General features: G+C 41.3%; 1 protein-coding gene across 2 annotated transcripts in view; it reads right to left on the bottom strand.

Moving 5' to 3' along the window:
* CUL5 (cullin 5) overlaps positions 1-8562 on the bottom strand; it is a 32348-nt gene extending 23786 nt beyond the window's left edge. Inside the window, exons 1-2 of one of the 2 annotated variants that reach the window (XM_053970025.1) lie at positions 8243-8562; positions 920-1029 (exon numbers count right to left, since the gene is read on the bottom strand). In XM_053970025.1, coding sequence (XP_053826000.1) covers positions 920-1029; positions 8243-8266 — 134 coding nt within the window. In that variant the 5' untranslated portion in view covers positions 8267-8562. Of the gene's footprint in view, positions 1-919; positions 1030-7578; positions 7701-8242 lie in introns of those variants that run through there. The other variant, XM_053970024.1, reaches the window with a different exon arrangement.
* Positions 8563-16687: the final 8125 nt, after the last annotated feature.

The following is a 16687-nucleotide window of genomic DNA, read 5'->3' as shown; positions in this document are numbered from 1 at the left end:
ACATTGTAAGATATTAAAACCCATCACATGTTAGATTACCTGTGCTCTTGGCTGGCAGAAAATTGTGACAGATGCATTAAACTGGCTGTAAAAAGAGTCACTACATTGTCCTCATCAAAAATAGCAAAAAAGACAGAGTGCAACAAGACTGCATTTGAAAAAAAAACTACTGTTCTGACAGATTTTAAAAAGCAAAAGAAGAGTCTGCAGATTTTAATTACGACTATATTAGAGGGCAAATAATTCTACAGGGACAAAGATTATTTTAGATATACTTTTGATGTTTCTTTTGTAACTCACTTCCCTAGCATGTTTTCAAAAATCACACAATGTATACCACAAAAAAATAATCACCTAAGCTTCTGGAAAAGCAGCTTCCTGGTTTTTGGAAGGAAGAAAATGGCAAGGTTTATAGAAAGCACATTAATACCAACATTGTCTGAATACTCTTATATTTCATTCTTAGGGTAAAAAAGTATTCAAATTAATCTGTTAATTCAAGTTAAACTGCACCACCCTGTTACTTCTGTTATTTTAGAAGATAGCCATTCAAATCAGAATAATGTAACATTCAGCAAACTGGCTTTGAATTTACTGACACAGCAGCAAACATTTTCTCTCTAATTCTAACAAAAAGTTTGTGGGCAGGTACAAAACTTGTTTACTATGGTCAGCTGAAGTCAAAAGCTCTGCTCTTCTTTCTCCACCCTATTTGCAAAGACCTGAATGTCAGCAAAGCCCAACTTCTGCACACTTAGAGCGATGCTGGCATGCTTATCTCTTAATAAAACTTAAACTAGTATTTTTGTTCTGTGTTTCCAAACAATCTGTGTCACGTAACTTCTGCCTGTATCAGAAGTAGTTCAGTAACTGTATTCCTATCATGCAGAAGGATGTAAGACACAAATAAATTACTTACGAAAACAGATCAAACCATTGCTGTTTCGTGACAGACTCCTGACGAAGAAGTTTCAGAACGATCGGGCGCATGAAATCCCATTTGTCTTCAAACTGAAGTGAACCTTTATTCTAAAAGAAACAACAAAAAAGTAATGTTAATAACCCAGTATCTTACTTAAACTCATCTTTAAGGATTGCAGTTCATACAGTTAACATTGAAATATTTTCTCAGGTGTTCCTCCTAAGCCAGCATTTAAGCTATGTTACTACTGCTGAACAACACTTTTCACAGTAAGTTTTATTTTAAGAAGTGACAAAACTATTATTTGGTTTAAAGAAACTGCCGATTTCTTCATTTAATCACTGCATTAGCTACAATGCAAAGTTCTAGCAAGTGTTCTTCAGCTGTTAGTGGAGTTATACACAGACAACATGGATGGTATTTGGAGCAGTTTCACTGTTCCAACCAAGATACCTGCAATGCAAGTCAGGAGGAAGTTGCAAACCTGTCTTCAATAAATTACTCTGATCAAAATGGCAGCCAGGAGTCAGGAACGGTACTGTGGATGCTCCACATACCTTTTTTCTCTCACAGTGCATTTGGCATCAGCAGCAAAGAGGGAGGAAGGAAGCAGAGTAACATAGGAGCTGCTGTATTGCAGACTCCCTTCCTGTGGGTTAACTGGCCACAAGACCAAGACTACTGCTGGTACAGATAAAAGTTATTTACACCATGATGAAAAATCTAATCCAAGGTAGACTTCTCAAACTTGTGATACAAATTAAGAGGAAAGGTAAAGAAATGAAGTGCTCCCATATAATTCTGATTCTGAAAAGTCTCACCACAGTATCCAGGCTAACTTCCATTATTGGAAAAACTCAAGCAACACAACAACTTTGTAGCAATTCTACCACATAGGTTGTGATTCTATTTGCTTAAAGCTCCACATTCTAAAAAGAAAAACCTGCAATTAAAAGAAGACACTGATTGAGAGTCTGTGGCAGAAAGACTACTGATTCAGTTATCTGCAGGGCTATGTTCTAGTGCACTGTTTCCTTCTGAACAGATCATTGTCTTGTTTAGAAATACTACATTTGACACAATTCACTTCAAACAGAGCAACTAATACAGTCTAACTGCTTTAAATTCTGATAAATGCATTGTTCTGCAACTAACATCTCTTCAGATAAACAAGCACAAACAGCACACCACGTTCCCTCAATCACCTCCTTTTGATTAATTTCTACATGGAAATCTACAATTAAATCTGTTATTTAGTATTCAGAATAAGCAGAGTTTGTCAACCATATCCCCTGGTGTTCTCAAGTGCAAGGATACTTCATCTTCAAGCTATAAAGATGCAACAGGCACCACAGTAACTATTTTTACAGCCACAGCACCTGGAGGCCTCACAGCATTGTGGTAGGTACTGAACACAGCTTTCATGGAATCAGCCCCTGTTGATAAAGTCTATAAATCTTGCAACATAAAAAATAAAATAAAACATAACATTGTTTGCCTGTTCAGAGACAGTTTTACCTATTCTTTCCCAGTGCAAAAAAAAAGTAATTTAAATGCATAATCTTTGAAAATCAACTAAATGCTTCCCCTATATAGAGCCAGCTTTATAATTATTTCCTAACGTTTGATGCATTGCTCTAATCTTTGCTAGTCCCGTGAAAACTGTTAGCTTCTACTTGCAGATACTTCTGTTCCAAGTCTCTCTTTGAAGGATAATGAACATAAAATATCAGCTACTGAACACTGAGAAGTTCCAGAAAAGACATTACAAAAAAAGTAAGAGCAACTTCCTTAAAAGATTTCCTTTTGAATGATACATCAGAGAAGACCCCTTAAGTTTTTTGGAACAGGTAAAAAAATCTGTTCTGAAATTTTTGAGAAGTGCAATTCAGACCTTCACCAAAACCAGCTGAAGATAAAACGTGAATGCTCTATCTTTGTGAATAAGATTAGTTTCACTGTAAAACATGGGGAGGAGGAGGACTGCAAACGCAACTATTTAAATGATTTAGACTGCAATTACCTACTTAATCCTAAGAAGCACAAATAAAACTCAACTTCAGTTGTAAAAAAACCCTGTGTCCACTTGTAATCAGTATCTGCCAACTTAAAAAGAATTCCTCAAATAAAGCTTATCCTGAAATCCCATTAGAGAAGTGTAGAACTTTGTTTCCTATACATAGGAATAAATTTTTTTCCACATTTCCTTCTTTATTCTTTAATTAAGCTGAAGATGAAATAAAATTAATGGACGAAAAATCCTACTCAATTATTCTTTAAGTTCAATAAACAATTCACAGAAATATAGGATAAGCTGAGTAGGAAGGGACCCACAAGGACCATCAAGGTCCAACTCCTGACCCTGCTCAGGATGACCCCAAGAATCACACCATGTGCCAGAGAACATAGTCCTAGTGCTTCTTGAACTCTGCCAAGCTGGTGCTGTGACCACTTCCCTGGGGAGCTGTTCCAGTGCCCAACCACCCTCTGGGTGAAGAACCTTTTCCTGATATCCAGCCTAAACCTCCCCTGACACAACTTCAGGCCATTCCCTCAGGTCCTGTCACTGGTCACCACAGAGAAGAGATCAGTGCCTGCCCCTCCTCTTCCCCTCACAAGGAAGCTGCAGACTGCAATGACATCTCCCCTCAGTCTCCTCCAAACTGAACACATCCAGTGACTTCAGCCACTCCTCATTTGGGTTCCCCTCAAAGCTTTTCTCCATCTTTGTTGCCCTCCTTTGAACGCTGTCTCTAGTTTAATGTCTTTTTTATATTGTGGTGCCCAAAACTGCCCCCAACACTGCAGAGTGCAGAGCAGAGCAGGACAATCCCCTCCCTTGCCCAGCTGGCCATGCTGTGCCTGATGCCCCCCAGGACAGGGTTGGCCCTCCTGGCTGCCAGGGCACTGCTGCCTCATGTCCAACCTGCCACAGACCAGGACCCCCAGGTCCCTTTGTGTGGCACTGCTCTCCAGCATCTCATTTCCCAGTCTGTCTGTACATCCAGGGTTGCCCCATCCCAGGTGCAGCATCCAGAACTTTCCCATGTTGAACTTCATCTGGTTGGTGATTGCCCAGCCCTCTCATTTGTCCAGGTCTCTCTGCACAGCCTCCCTGCCTTCAAAGGAGTCAGCAGCTCTTTCCAGTTTTGCATCATCTGGGAACTTGCTTAGTGTCCCTTCCAGTCCTGTGTCCAAGTGTTGAAGAGCACAGAGCCTAAGATGGAGCACTGTGGAACCCTACTTATGACAGGTCTCCAGTCTGACATCACCCAATTCCCTACAATGAACCAGTTGCCATCACATGATGTGTTTATCCAGCTGTGGGCTGGACATTTTTTCGAGAAAGATGCTCTGAGAGACAGTATGGAAAGTTTTACTGAAATTAAAAAAGATTACAGAAACTTCATTTAGGTAGATTTAGGCTTCCATGACATTACAATTTTATACAGGAAGAAAGGGTGCATTAAATACCACCTACTTCCATCTCTGTTAATACATGACAGAAAACAAATTTTATAGTAGAAGAGGAGATCAAACAGTGGCAATTCTTACTTGTTACCAAAGTCATACGTGCAATTTCTGAGCAGTATTTCCTGGGCAATTTCCTAGCCACACCCTGGCTAAGTAGCCATTCTAGTATTTGAATTTTAATGCTTCAAAAAACAACTCCACTTATGAAATATTTTGTTTTAAAATTCACTTCAATAAATTTGTTCATAAAGATTTAAAGTTCCATTTTAACACTAAACTTTACTTGAAATACATACTACTTTACACATTATACTTTTCCCTGTTCTTCAATTCTATGCATAAGCACTTAAACATAACAGATATAACAAGGGAAGGCAATACACCAAGACCTTCATGCTGCTCTCCCTTTGAACCTCAAAATGTCTCTGTAGAACTCTCAGGCCACACAGAAATTCAGCCCTGGTCTCTCCAGATGCTCTACATAGTACTGTAGAAAAGAAGTGTTCTCTAGGTCTTACTGTACATCTGATCTACATCTGAGTAACATGTTCATCTTTACAACTTCATTGTTTCCAGACAGTATTTATACTGATGCCAGCTCACAGAGAGATGAAGTAGGAAATATGATGTCCTAGACGGAAACAAGCACTGTCTGATTAATCTCCGCTACAAGTAGCTCTAAAAATCAGTGTCATGCTTGTAGCAAGTTTCTACTCGAAGCAGAAAAGTAGCCACAGGAAAAGCTTTTGAATGCAACTAACTAGTGTGCAACACTCCCTAGCTTCTTAAGGATATCCTAAATGGAAACAGCCAAGAAGAAACAGACAAATTTAAAATACAGAGCTGGAAACATATACTTCAAGTCAAAAAATTCAAAAACTTCAAATGTGTTTCTAGTTGTCAGCGACAAACAGTTGAAACTAATGCAAAGGTAAACAGTGATTCTCATTTCATTTAAGCCCCGGGGTTGCCTCCTTTGCTGCTTCTTTCCTAATATCAGGCTCATGGTGGAGTTCATCTTGCAAGGAGAGACTCCTGCATTTGCTGGCAGCTCCAGTAAGGCCCTACAATAGTGTCAAAATCTGCCAGCATGGATACAGCTATAGGTTTTCTTTGTGCTACAATAAGCTGACATGCTTTCTGCTCCACAAATTGCAGAAAAACTCAAGTGTCTTCATGTCACATGGGTGAATTGGTTTAGACTGTATCATCACTGCAAAGAGAACAAGTTATAAGTCCTACAGGGCCCCCGAAATGAAGTATCCCACTTTAGAAGTGCCACACGTGTGTTGAGACAAAAAACTCTAGGGGACTCTGCTGGAAGTGGCTTGGTCACCTACCAGAAAGCCACTGCCTCAACAACGGAGAGCAGCTCTGCTACAGGTAGGGCAGGCACCAGCTGACCCTGTGATGGCTCTTACTAAGTACTGCAGCATTTCCATCACATTATAGTTTGCTCTGTCTCACCAATATTCAACACGACTGGTCATTCTAATTTTGCATTTAAAGAAGGCTCTCCAAGAATATGCTTCTCACTAAAAGAAAAGAATTTACAATTAGGAAAATTAAGCACTAGTGGAGTTTAAATGACGCCCTCTGAAATTATGACAGCCAGTCAGATTTGGATTCAGCTAGTATCTGTTAATAGAATCAGAAAGGAATATTTCACTTCATTGTCTCAACTATGCAGAAAGCTGGACCAGGGTGGGGGAAAACAAAAGAAGATACTCAGGTCCTGTTCATGCTGGTAAAACTAAGGCCTGTCTATACCAAATATAGATTTGATTATGCAAGCTTATTTGGAAAAGATATGAAAAAAACTTGTGGATTTTAACACCTCTCCTTCTTTATCCTGGGATTTTTACTGTGCCCAGACATTGTTTTTTTCCCCCTTAAAGATGAAAGCAGAAGTAAGTTGGACAGACTCAGCTAGCACAAGGCACTGCCAGGGAACACTGACCTGGAATGAACAGTTTGCTTCTCAGAGAGCACTCTGACAAATGGAATTGGGGAACAAAGGACCTTACCTAGTTCTAATTCTCACACTGGTTTATCTTGCCATTATAAACAAAGTCAAATCACTGTATAACCTTTCCTTCTGTAATGTGGGAATCATACTTTATTGTCATTGGAAAACTCACTAATTAGTAAGCTAAATGCTTAATAACACTTTGAGTGACCAGAAATGCCTGTTTTAGAAGACATATCTGTGCAGCATTTTTCCCAAAACACACTGTGCATATATATCTTATTGTCAATATATAACACTGTTGACTCAAAGGCCAGTGGCAAAAACATGACGTTAACAAAAAGACTTCAGTTTGACAAGAGCCATCTCACCAAGCCAAGGCCTCTGTTTTTACTACTTATTGCTCTTTCAAAATAGCTGAAGTGGAATGCTGACAAATCTTACAGGACTATGTTTCTCCTATCTGCTGTGGGCTATCCCACCACATGTATCATCAGCGCACGTGCTGGACTTTCAAGAAATCCTCAAATGCACAGAAAAGAGATGGTCTAAAACACTAACAAGTGGATAAAACTGTCTGAGCCCTGCTCTGAACACATGCATTTCAATAAAAAGGACATTTCTTCTTATGGGATATTATTTTTTTCGCCTGTGTTCTTAGGTTCCTCAATTTTAGATTTTTAAGTATTTTGAAGTATTATCTGCTTAAATATCTAACAACCTCTTACAGGCATAAAAGTACACAGGAATTAATTAAAATTTATTTCAATTTCAAGGAAGATTTTTTTAAAAACATATCTTTTTAAGATAGAGGTTTTTTTTAATATCAGGAAGAAACAAGGGGATAAATTAGTTCTCATTTCTTCACAACGAATGTCTCAGATTAATAAATAAACCCAGCAGATTCAGGCTAAATCTATACATCCAAATTAGGTCAGGTTAATAAAATGCGAGCAGCACTTCTTCAGGACCACGCTGAACTATAATATGCAGTACTGGACATATGTTTATGCCTATACTTATATATATATCTTCAACTGTCAATTCCTTAAGTTAAGCAGTCAGTCTGCCCTAGGCCTATCTTAGCACTGTCGTTAACTGGTGTTTTAGAAACACTTACTGTAGGCATTAATAACAGTGGTTTCAAGTAGGCCCATCCTCCCTGTGCTAACACGGCCTCAAAAGCCACACAGAGTCTTCTCCTCATACATACCACAAAGATCAGGACAGGCAGTCCTGAGCTCAAACACTGGACTGTCCCACTGAAATCTTCCGTTCCAACCTGCGGCAGCCTGGGGTGACTGACATCTGCCATCTAACGCCGGGAAAGTGCTTGAAAACATATGACTACAAAAGCAAAGCTGCTTAACGTAAGCGAAAGGCCTCCGGGACTTTTCCTTTGCAAGAAAACTGCAGTTTACAAAAAAACTGGAACACGGTGGCCACCCCAATAACGGCACCTACCCTCAGCGAAGACATTTTCCAACTCTTTGTTTAACTTAAAACTCATTTTCCGTACACCCGGATTTTCTTAAATAAACAAAGAGAAGACACCGTGCCCTGTCTATCCGCACGACGCAACGCTGTTTCCCAACGGGGCGTGTTTGGGAAGGGAGAGCCGGGGGCAGGGATCGCGGTGCTGGCAGCAGGCAGCAGCTGCCGGCGGGGCCGGGCCGGGCCGGGCCGAGGCCGGCAGCCCAAGGCCGCTCACCTGCGGGGGGACCCTGGGAGCGGCAACTCCGGCAAGCGGCACCCGCGGCCCGACCCTGGCCCTGCCCCCGTGCCCGCCGCCCTACCCGGTCCGGCCACCCGCAGGGCCGCCCGGCCCCGCCGCCTCCTCCCTCCTCCCGCAGGACTCGGCCGGGCTCCGCTCTCACCTTTAAGAGATTAGACGTCGCCATGATCCCCACTGCGGGGCCTCCCCGGCCGGCAGCGGCGGCTTCTCTGCTCGAGCTCGGTTCGGCTCCCACCGGCCGCTGCCGCTTTACATGGCCCCGGGCCGCTCGCCCGCCCGGCCGGACCCGCGGCGGCAGCGGCAGCAGCGGCGGCGGCGGCCTCAGCGTTAGGCTTCTCTGTCCCGCGGCGAGGCTCGGGGAGCTCGGCAGCGCTGGGACCGGCCGGGTGCTCCGCACGCAGCCGCCCCTTAGAGCCTCATGGCGGCGTCCGCCCGGGCGGCGCTCGGCGGCCGCGGCTCCATGGAAGGGGCCGGGCCCACATGATGCGGCGCCGGGAGCGGCCCCGCCGCCCAGCGCGGCTGCGGGCCCCGCCTGCAGCGCCCCCTGCCGGCCCGCCGCCCGCGCCGCCCGGCCCCGGCGCCGCTGCCCTCACGGCCCCGCGGGGCGGGACTCGGCGCGGAGCCCGCGTTCGGCGGGACGGGGCGGGTTTGTAAACTTGACTTCTAACTAACTAACTAGCTAACTAAGCTAGCTAGCCCCGGCCCGTCCCGCCGTCCTGTCCCTGCGGGTGCTGCGGCACCGGCCCCCCGCACGCCCGGCCGGAGGGAGCGGAAAGCACCGCGGGCACAGCCCCGCACGGCCACCCGCACTAAGCCGTGTGCTGAGAAGCCAAGTCGCTGCCTTACACCCAATCTCCGGCTAAGCCGTCACGCTTCGTGCCAGTTGTCACAAATGTTCTATTTACAGAATTATTAAGTTTGTAAGCATCTGAAGGAAGGGTGTCAGGAGGATGGACCAGGCTCTTCTCAGTGGTGCCTAGCAACTGGAACGAGAGACAAGGGGCACAGAAGTTCCACCTAAACATACGGAAGAACTTCTCTTCTGTGAGGGTGACCGAGCACTGGAACAGATTGCCCAGAGAAGTTGTGAAGTCTCCCTCACTGGAGAATTCAAGAACTGTCTGGACACAATCCTCTGCTCTAGGATGGTCCTGCTTGAGCAGGGGGTTTGGACCAGATGACCCCCTGTGGTCCTTTCCAATCTGAGCTATTCTGTGATTCTGTGATCACAGCATCTTCAGAGTTGGAAGGGACACACAAGGTTCATCCAAGTCCAACACAAGGGAATATTTAGTAGGAAAAGTTTGCATTTAGGCACCTTTTTAGAAGGATTTGGAAAATTTCAGGGTTTCTTTATATGAAACAGATCTCACTTTTCTCTTAAAACATTTAGCCTTTGCCTAAAAATTTACCTAGAAGAAAATTTCACCAAGCTTTTCATACAGGCTTGGAGCCCTGAGAGCTGATGCTTCCTGTTCAACCTGGCCTGCCCTGAGTCGTTAGCATGGACAGCCACATCACTGGCCACTAGGATGGCAGCCCACACTTCGCCTCTCCTGGGGCACAAGATTTGAAGATAAATTCATATTGCAGAGGATAGGGACCCTGAAGTGTAAGAAAGCTATAGCAAAATATTTAAGAAATGTGTATACTGTTGTGGAAATTTTGATAATGCTGACCAAATGTGGCCTGCAGCCTTATTAAATGAATAAATTATGATAGTCATATTAAGGCCTTCTTTTAATTGAGAAGTGGAAAGGAGGTGTTGAATAATCTATTTTGACAAGGTTTCCAGCTTCCAAATGCTCCAATTAGTTTATAATTTTTTTTCTTTGCTGTTATTATATGTTCTATACTATCAATATTTAAGTATATGGTATTTATTGCACATATAATGGACACGGTTATACAGTTTTGCATATAATATATAATTATGCAATATAGATCTAATTGTATTATGCACTTTCCATTGCACCTATATTCTGCAACGGTGCTGAAGTTAGGAGGCCTCCAGCAGGGGCAGTAAAATGTGTGCATTGTGCATTTGTGCTTCAGCCTCTTCACTGCCCAGTCTGTGAATTGCATTAGGTGTGTAAGTACCAGACAAGCTGAAATACAGGTAAATATTCTACAGATTGTGACATGGAGGCAGCCATTTCTATGAGCCACTACTCTGTGAACTGATTAATTCTCTTTTGCCCAAGCCCTTAAAAAATGTGCGCATTTTCAATTATTTGATTTTTTTTGTTTTTATTTTCTACCAGTTTCTTTTTTAATATATATTTGCTATTAATGCCACCGTTCAGTGATGTTTATAAACTGCTTTTGATACACAAAGCCAGAAGATGAACTGCTATAGAGAACTTCTTCTCAGGTCCCTTTGATGCAAAGCTTAGACAACAACAACACAAATCATTAGAATGCTATAATTGCAAATTTTGCTTAACCAACATTGAAACTAAATGAAGTTGGGCAGTGTTTTAAAATGCTATGTTTGAAAATGAGTGATTTAGCTGTATTTGCACTTTTCATCAAACTTACCAAGTGTTGCCACAAAAAATGTGGGAGTACACAGGATGCAATAGCACCAGTGTACTTTTCATGGTCTGGTCTTTTCTAAGTCCCCTTAGGCACCTGGTAGACATTATGTAACACTTATGCTGCTGGCCTGGATGGGTCAGCAGTGACTGTACTGAGTATGACAGTTTGTGCATCCTGCCCCAATATGCTCCTGTGCAATAGTTACGAATAGGCTAGCCAAGGAATAAAGAGAACTTGAACGTCTGAGAAGCAGAGAGACAAGGAAATGCTGGTGCTTTTTACTGATATTAAAAATAGTGTGCATCTCATTTTGCATGGTTTACACAATGACTGTAATTGTTTGGGTTTTTTTCCCCCAAAGATCTGTGCATTAATTTTCTGGGAAGTAAAGACATCTGTGAGTCTTAAGGATTTGTAGTATTTTAGTACCACTTCAGGATGTTTCTACAGTGCTCAGTGTTACACAATGTTGTTTTATTTGCTTTAATTCTATTACAAATGGATTATTATTCAATTCTGCTGGTAATGAAGATATTAATTATTGATTGGTACTATACTGGCCTACAGTTTTAATCCTTTGCATGGATTGTAAAAGGCAGAGGGAATGACAATCCCATGACAATGTGCACTTCTTCAAAGTGATTTGCAAGGAACAGCTCATTAAGATTTGGATGATCAGTGAAATTCATACCATCATAATATTCTATATATCTTGGAGCAAACTGATTCCAAGCTTTGAATGAGTTGCATCAGAGAGAAATATGTGTTTCTATGATCTGTTCTAATGACCTGATACCAAAAAGATGAAAATAGTTTCTTCTAATCTTAGTTAATGAAGGGAAAAAACGTGATGCTTGATTAGTCCATTTTAAACTCTTCTCCCATCAATCTAGTTACATTCAGTAGGGATACTAAAATTTACAGTTTTTCTTTCAGTTGTAAATTCTTGTTTATCGCTGCTGTGGACTGTCACAATGACCTCATGCACAAAATGTGCTGTGAGTCACTAAAAACCATCCTTTTAAAAGGGCAAGACATCTACCTGTAGCTGAAACAAGAAGCACTGTCAGTGACCAAACTTCTATGTTTGTTTCCATTTGAACAAGTAAGCAAACACTTCTGATGTTTACTATCTTGGCTTCACATCACCTTTTCTGTTAATTACAATGGCAGTAAAGATTACTGTTGCTTTCACTTAAAGTGGCCAAAGGCTTTGCTGTCTTAGCGTCACCAGAACCACCTATCCTGTGCATCTCAGTAAGACCCCTTTGTTCTTACACCAACATTGTCCTTTAGCTTAAGTAACCTCTCTCCCTGACGTTTGTTTCTCTCTGATGCATATTTTAGACCATGGTACTATTCCCTCATACTTTTCTTGCTGGAAAACCTTACACTTTTTATCCTGAGTGTCATTGAGGATGGTGTGGGGTGGTGCAGAGTGACTGTTCGCAGGCAGAACCTGCGGGAGGGTTTTTGTTGAGGCCAAATTCCTCCTGGGACACAAAGAAGCACAAGGCATGCATTAGGCAGAATGTGGCCATTGTTCCTCACACAGAGTTGTGTGCACAGGGTTGTGGAGAACTGCTGTGGGGAATTACACTTGATCTTCCAGTGGTTTTTGGACAGCTAGAAATTTACTGTTCCATTCACTATGTACTTGGGGAGCTAGAGTTGGGCTGTGAAGCATGGTAGTGTGAAAGAGGATACCACCAGAAAAAACATGCTCTACTTTTCTGACACTTGTTCACATATGAATCTCTTTTTCAGTGCTCAGTAAGCTTTGCCTCTCTTTTGTTTTAAAAGCTTCTCTAAGAACCAGACTCTTTTTCACAGAGAATTGGGCAGAGAAAAATCCCAAGAAAATTAACTGTTTCAATGGTCTGATTGATGGGATTTGAGACTTAAGTATTTTAAAGTTACGTCCTGGCATAGCTTGTTCCTTTAAAACATACAACACAAGTTGTATGTCAGCAAAATTACTAAAATTATCTGCACAGAGAAGACTTTTCTCCCTGAATAATATGCAGTAATTATTTTTAAATTACAATCTAGTATAAATTATTACTAAATAGCTGAACTATTTCCTTGGCATTGAAAACTTAACCAAAATGGACAATTCTCGAAAGTGCTGCAGAGCACTGCCAGGCCTGGAAGGTTCTTATTACTAAGATTATGACTGGAATATTTTCCACAATTCCTCCCCTCAGTTTTAGTACCTTAATACTTAGCAACTAGCACTAAAATTTCCACCTATTGCCCTGCTCACTGTCAGACCTTGGTGCCAGATATGCCTTCTGGCAATTCCTTCCTGTAAAGAAACCACATGGGGGAGAAGGTGAAAGGGGGGAAAGCCTGCAATGTAGGCATTTGCCTTTAAGCAATGTAGACACTATGCAATGTTGACCTAGTGCCAGCACAGAGTTATCCCCAACTGTTCCTGCAGCTGTGCCACAGAGGTAACCTGTCCTTAGGGAACGCTGGGCTTAGGAAGTCAGTAGCCTGCATCTCTGTGCAGACTCCAGGTCCTTGGCGCTTTCTTTCATCCCACAAGTCCCACTACAGTGATGGATATTTCTGCAGGGTCCTAAGGGCCCTGGCAGTGGTTAGTCCCACTTCTCCCCTAGGGCTGTGCAGGGATGGAAGAAATTATCTGCGTCCTCCTTCCACCTTTATCTTGTGCAGCCCTTTCCCCCAGGAGAGGGCTTATTGCTACACGAGGCTCGGTTTGTGCTTCCACAATTTTCATGGAGTAGGAAAACTCAGTTTGCATAGATTGCACAGATTTGAAGCCAAAGCAGTGAGGAATGCTAGTAATTGAACTATAGCTGAAATGCCAGGTTCTTTACCTAGACATTGCTTTTATTTACAATGCACAACTTTTGGGTTTGCTGCTTCTACTGTTACCTTTCTGTAGAAGCTCTTCAGCTGCAAGGTGAGCCTTTGGCAGCCTGTGATCAGTTAATTTCAGTTTGAGCTGCCCTTGTAGCCTGTGGGGCTGCTGGGGGCTGCTGTCAGCTGTCTCCCAGGGAGCAGTCATCTCTCTGCTGGTTACACACTGAGATCCATCCCTGCATAAGTCCTGGCATAAAGTGTTACTTTCTCTGAGAAGTAAATTAATTAAATACTTGCAAAAACGGTGATCTACTCTAGCAGTTTGGGATTGGGATTTTGAATTCCTCAGTTTGAGTTTAAATGAAGATTTACCTACCCCTTCATAGAGCCTGCTACTACCAATAGCCTCTGTCGGCAATGGGCGATTCTTCTTTTAGAATTTAAATTTCATTCACTTATTTGAAGGATAGTCTCTATCTAGAAATGAGCAATGCAAATTTTTGCTATTGACAATTGTTTTTTGATATTTAATGATTTCTTAAACAGTCCGCCATGTTTGTGGTAAGGTTCCATGCCCATGTAGAGAATAAACCCTCAGCCTTCCTTCTTTTTCTTCAGGACTGAATAAAGGCTGCTGAAATTGCTGTCCTAGCTTTGTGTAAAAAGCAAAGATGGAGGCTTGGAGGAGCTCCCATTGTGCTGGGGTCTTCAGTGAGGGAAAAAGCACTCTTCCTGGATGTTAATTATGTAAAAAGAGGGCAATGAAGCATGTACTCCCTAAGGGAGCTGAAATGCTGAGACTGAAATATCTCTGATCATGGTGCATCCACCCACCCTCGCTTTCAGACAGGCTTGGGTACCAGTAGCCATTCATCTGAGGCAGAAGGGATCTCAGAAGAGAGCAGCACAGTGTGCCTAGGGTCTCAGTCAAGCCTGCATCATTTTCTGTGAGCACAGGACAGTCACCAGTTTGAAGTTAGATCAGTGAGTCTATTCCACACTAAAGGCATAAATTAACAAAACAAAATCTAAATATTTTCCTTGGTTGATTCCTAAGGTATGAGGCTAGTTTCTGCTTCTTACATGGGACAGATACAAATATGAGCAAGCCAAAATATCTTAAGAATTCGTGTGTAAAGTATTTTAGTGAGAAGAGGAAGATACTTACTCTTCTTTATCAAACTTAAAATAAAAGCAATGAAGTTTAAACATTTTAGGAGTCCAAAGCAATAATTTTTATCCATTCATTTGCCAGGCCTATGAATCCAAATAAAGCCTTTGTCAAGGTTTTTCAACATTTTTCATTTCCTAACTGGGATTGACCAAATCTTAATTTGCAAAGTTTGTGTTTTCTTATTAAATATTTTCTATTTTTAAATTTGGCTACCATTTAAGATTTATCTAATTTCTGTAATTTCTGGGAATTTAGTTCTGTTGTCAATATTCATGCTTCCTTGGGGGAAAAAGAATATACGTACACTGAACTATCACCCATTCTACAGCTTATTCAAGCTGTTACTTACATGTCATCTTGCAAAGCATCTGAAAAGAAAATAATGCATTTTGACAAATTATCTGTTTATCAGACATTTCTATCAACTGCAAGTGTGTAGTGAGAAGACACAGTAGTGGTTTAATATATCATAAAGACAGACAATGTTTGAAAGTACATGTTGATCTACATTTTTAGGAATTACAAATAAGACAACTATGTGCACAGTACTTTAAAATGTAGTGAACTTCTAGTTCCATGGCCAATACCAATTCCTTACACAGTTGAATCTGGTTACAAGCTCTACTCCCAGTGTGATAAATGTGACACCACAGGTACAACATTGACAACAGAGATTAAGGCTCTGTTCTGATGATTGTTTCTCTGTGCATCCCTCCCCTCCATTCCCCTCTTCTCCTAGTCCTCAATACAACCCATTCTTTTTCATACAGAATGAAAAGCTCATTGGCTCCAGAGTATTCAGGAAGAAAAATTTAAGATACAAGATTTTAATCTAAAAATAATGAAATATGCAATGAAATGTAGATTTGCAGCAATAACTGGCACTTATAAGGCTGTTTTAATTTTTTTGGTTTTGTTTTTGTTATTGTTATTTGGGTATGTCAAAAGAAACCAGTATCCACATCCCATGGTGCTAAACACTCAAAACCAGGTAGCACACAGAGGATAGAGTCCAGGACTGAAGATCATATAGACTGATTTGGTCTCAGCAGTTTTTGTGAATTTGAGGAAGAACAATCATCTCTACATTTGAGATACAGAAGGTGAGGCACAAAACCCACAAATGCCTTGCTCAGAAAAACACAGTGAACCAGTGGTGAACTTTGGGTCTGTTGACTCCCGAGTTACTGATTTATTAAATTAAATTAATTAATTAAACAACAAAGATGTCTTCTGAGAAGCACAACATAAGCCTCGTATCATAAGGAAATCAGTATCAAATGCTCGCACCCTGACTCTGCACTACTTTTTGGCATCTGTAGTCATGTTTACTTTGTAAAGAGGGCTTACAATACCCTATAAACAAAGCTGATTTGGTGTTAATACATGTAGTTTAATAGAGAATCAGGTTCACAGCAATTACTCTCTGGCATGCTGAGACTAGAATTATCTGTTCTATTTGCTAATGAATTAAGGCTGATTCCTGTTTATATTAAGGCCTCTGTATCCTTCCATGGTAGTGTAACTGTGCCTCAGTACAAGTAAGACTCAGGCTTTAGAAAAACTTAAACTTCTAGTTCCCTTTGAAGTCAATGATTTTAGTTGCCCTAAATGTATAAAGTAACTGGAACCAAACAACCTGTCTCCATACTACAAAATATTTGAAAAAGGATTGTAAAAGAACGTAAAAGTAACTTGAGATAAAACCAATCATATGCTTGCTGAAGAAGAAAATTAGATTAGATAGACTTGTTGCCTGATCTTCAAAAAGGAGAATTGTACATGATAACATACTTTTATATGCAGATAATTGGCTTGATGTTTGGTGGCTATGATTATGCCAGATAAATTGTAGATGCTTATTAACTCCAGAGATCAAGACATCTTTTATACTACTACAATGAAATAGAAATAGATTTATTTGGTATTTACGTGCTAGACCTAGTTTGCATAAAGCTAGGGTGTGTTATATTCAGAGGAATAGGAAGCTGACCACAAGCTTAGTAAAATGCTACATGATCACAGATTTCTCCTGTTGTT

This window comes from Vidua macroura, chromosome 2, assembly GCF_024509145.1.
Source record: "Vidua macroura isolate BioBank_ID:100142 chromosome 2, ASM2450914v1, whole genome shotgun sequence".
Lineage (NCBI taxonomy): Eukaryota > Metazoa > Chordata > Aves > Passeriformes > Viduidae > Vidua > Vidua macroura.
This window is presented reverse-complemented; position numbering and strand designations above follow the sequence as displayed.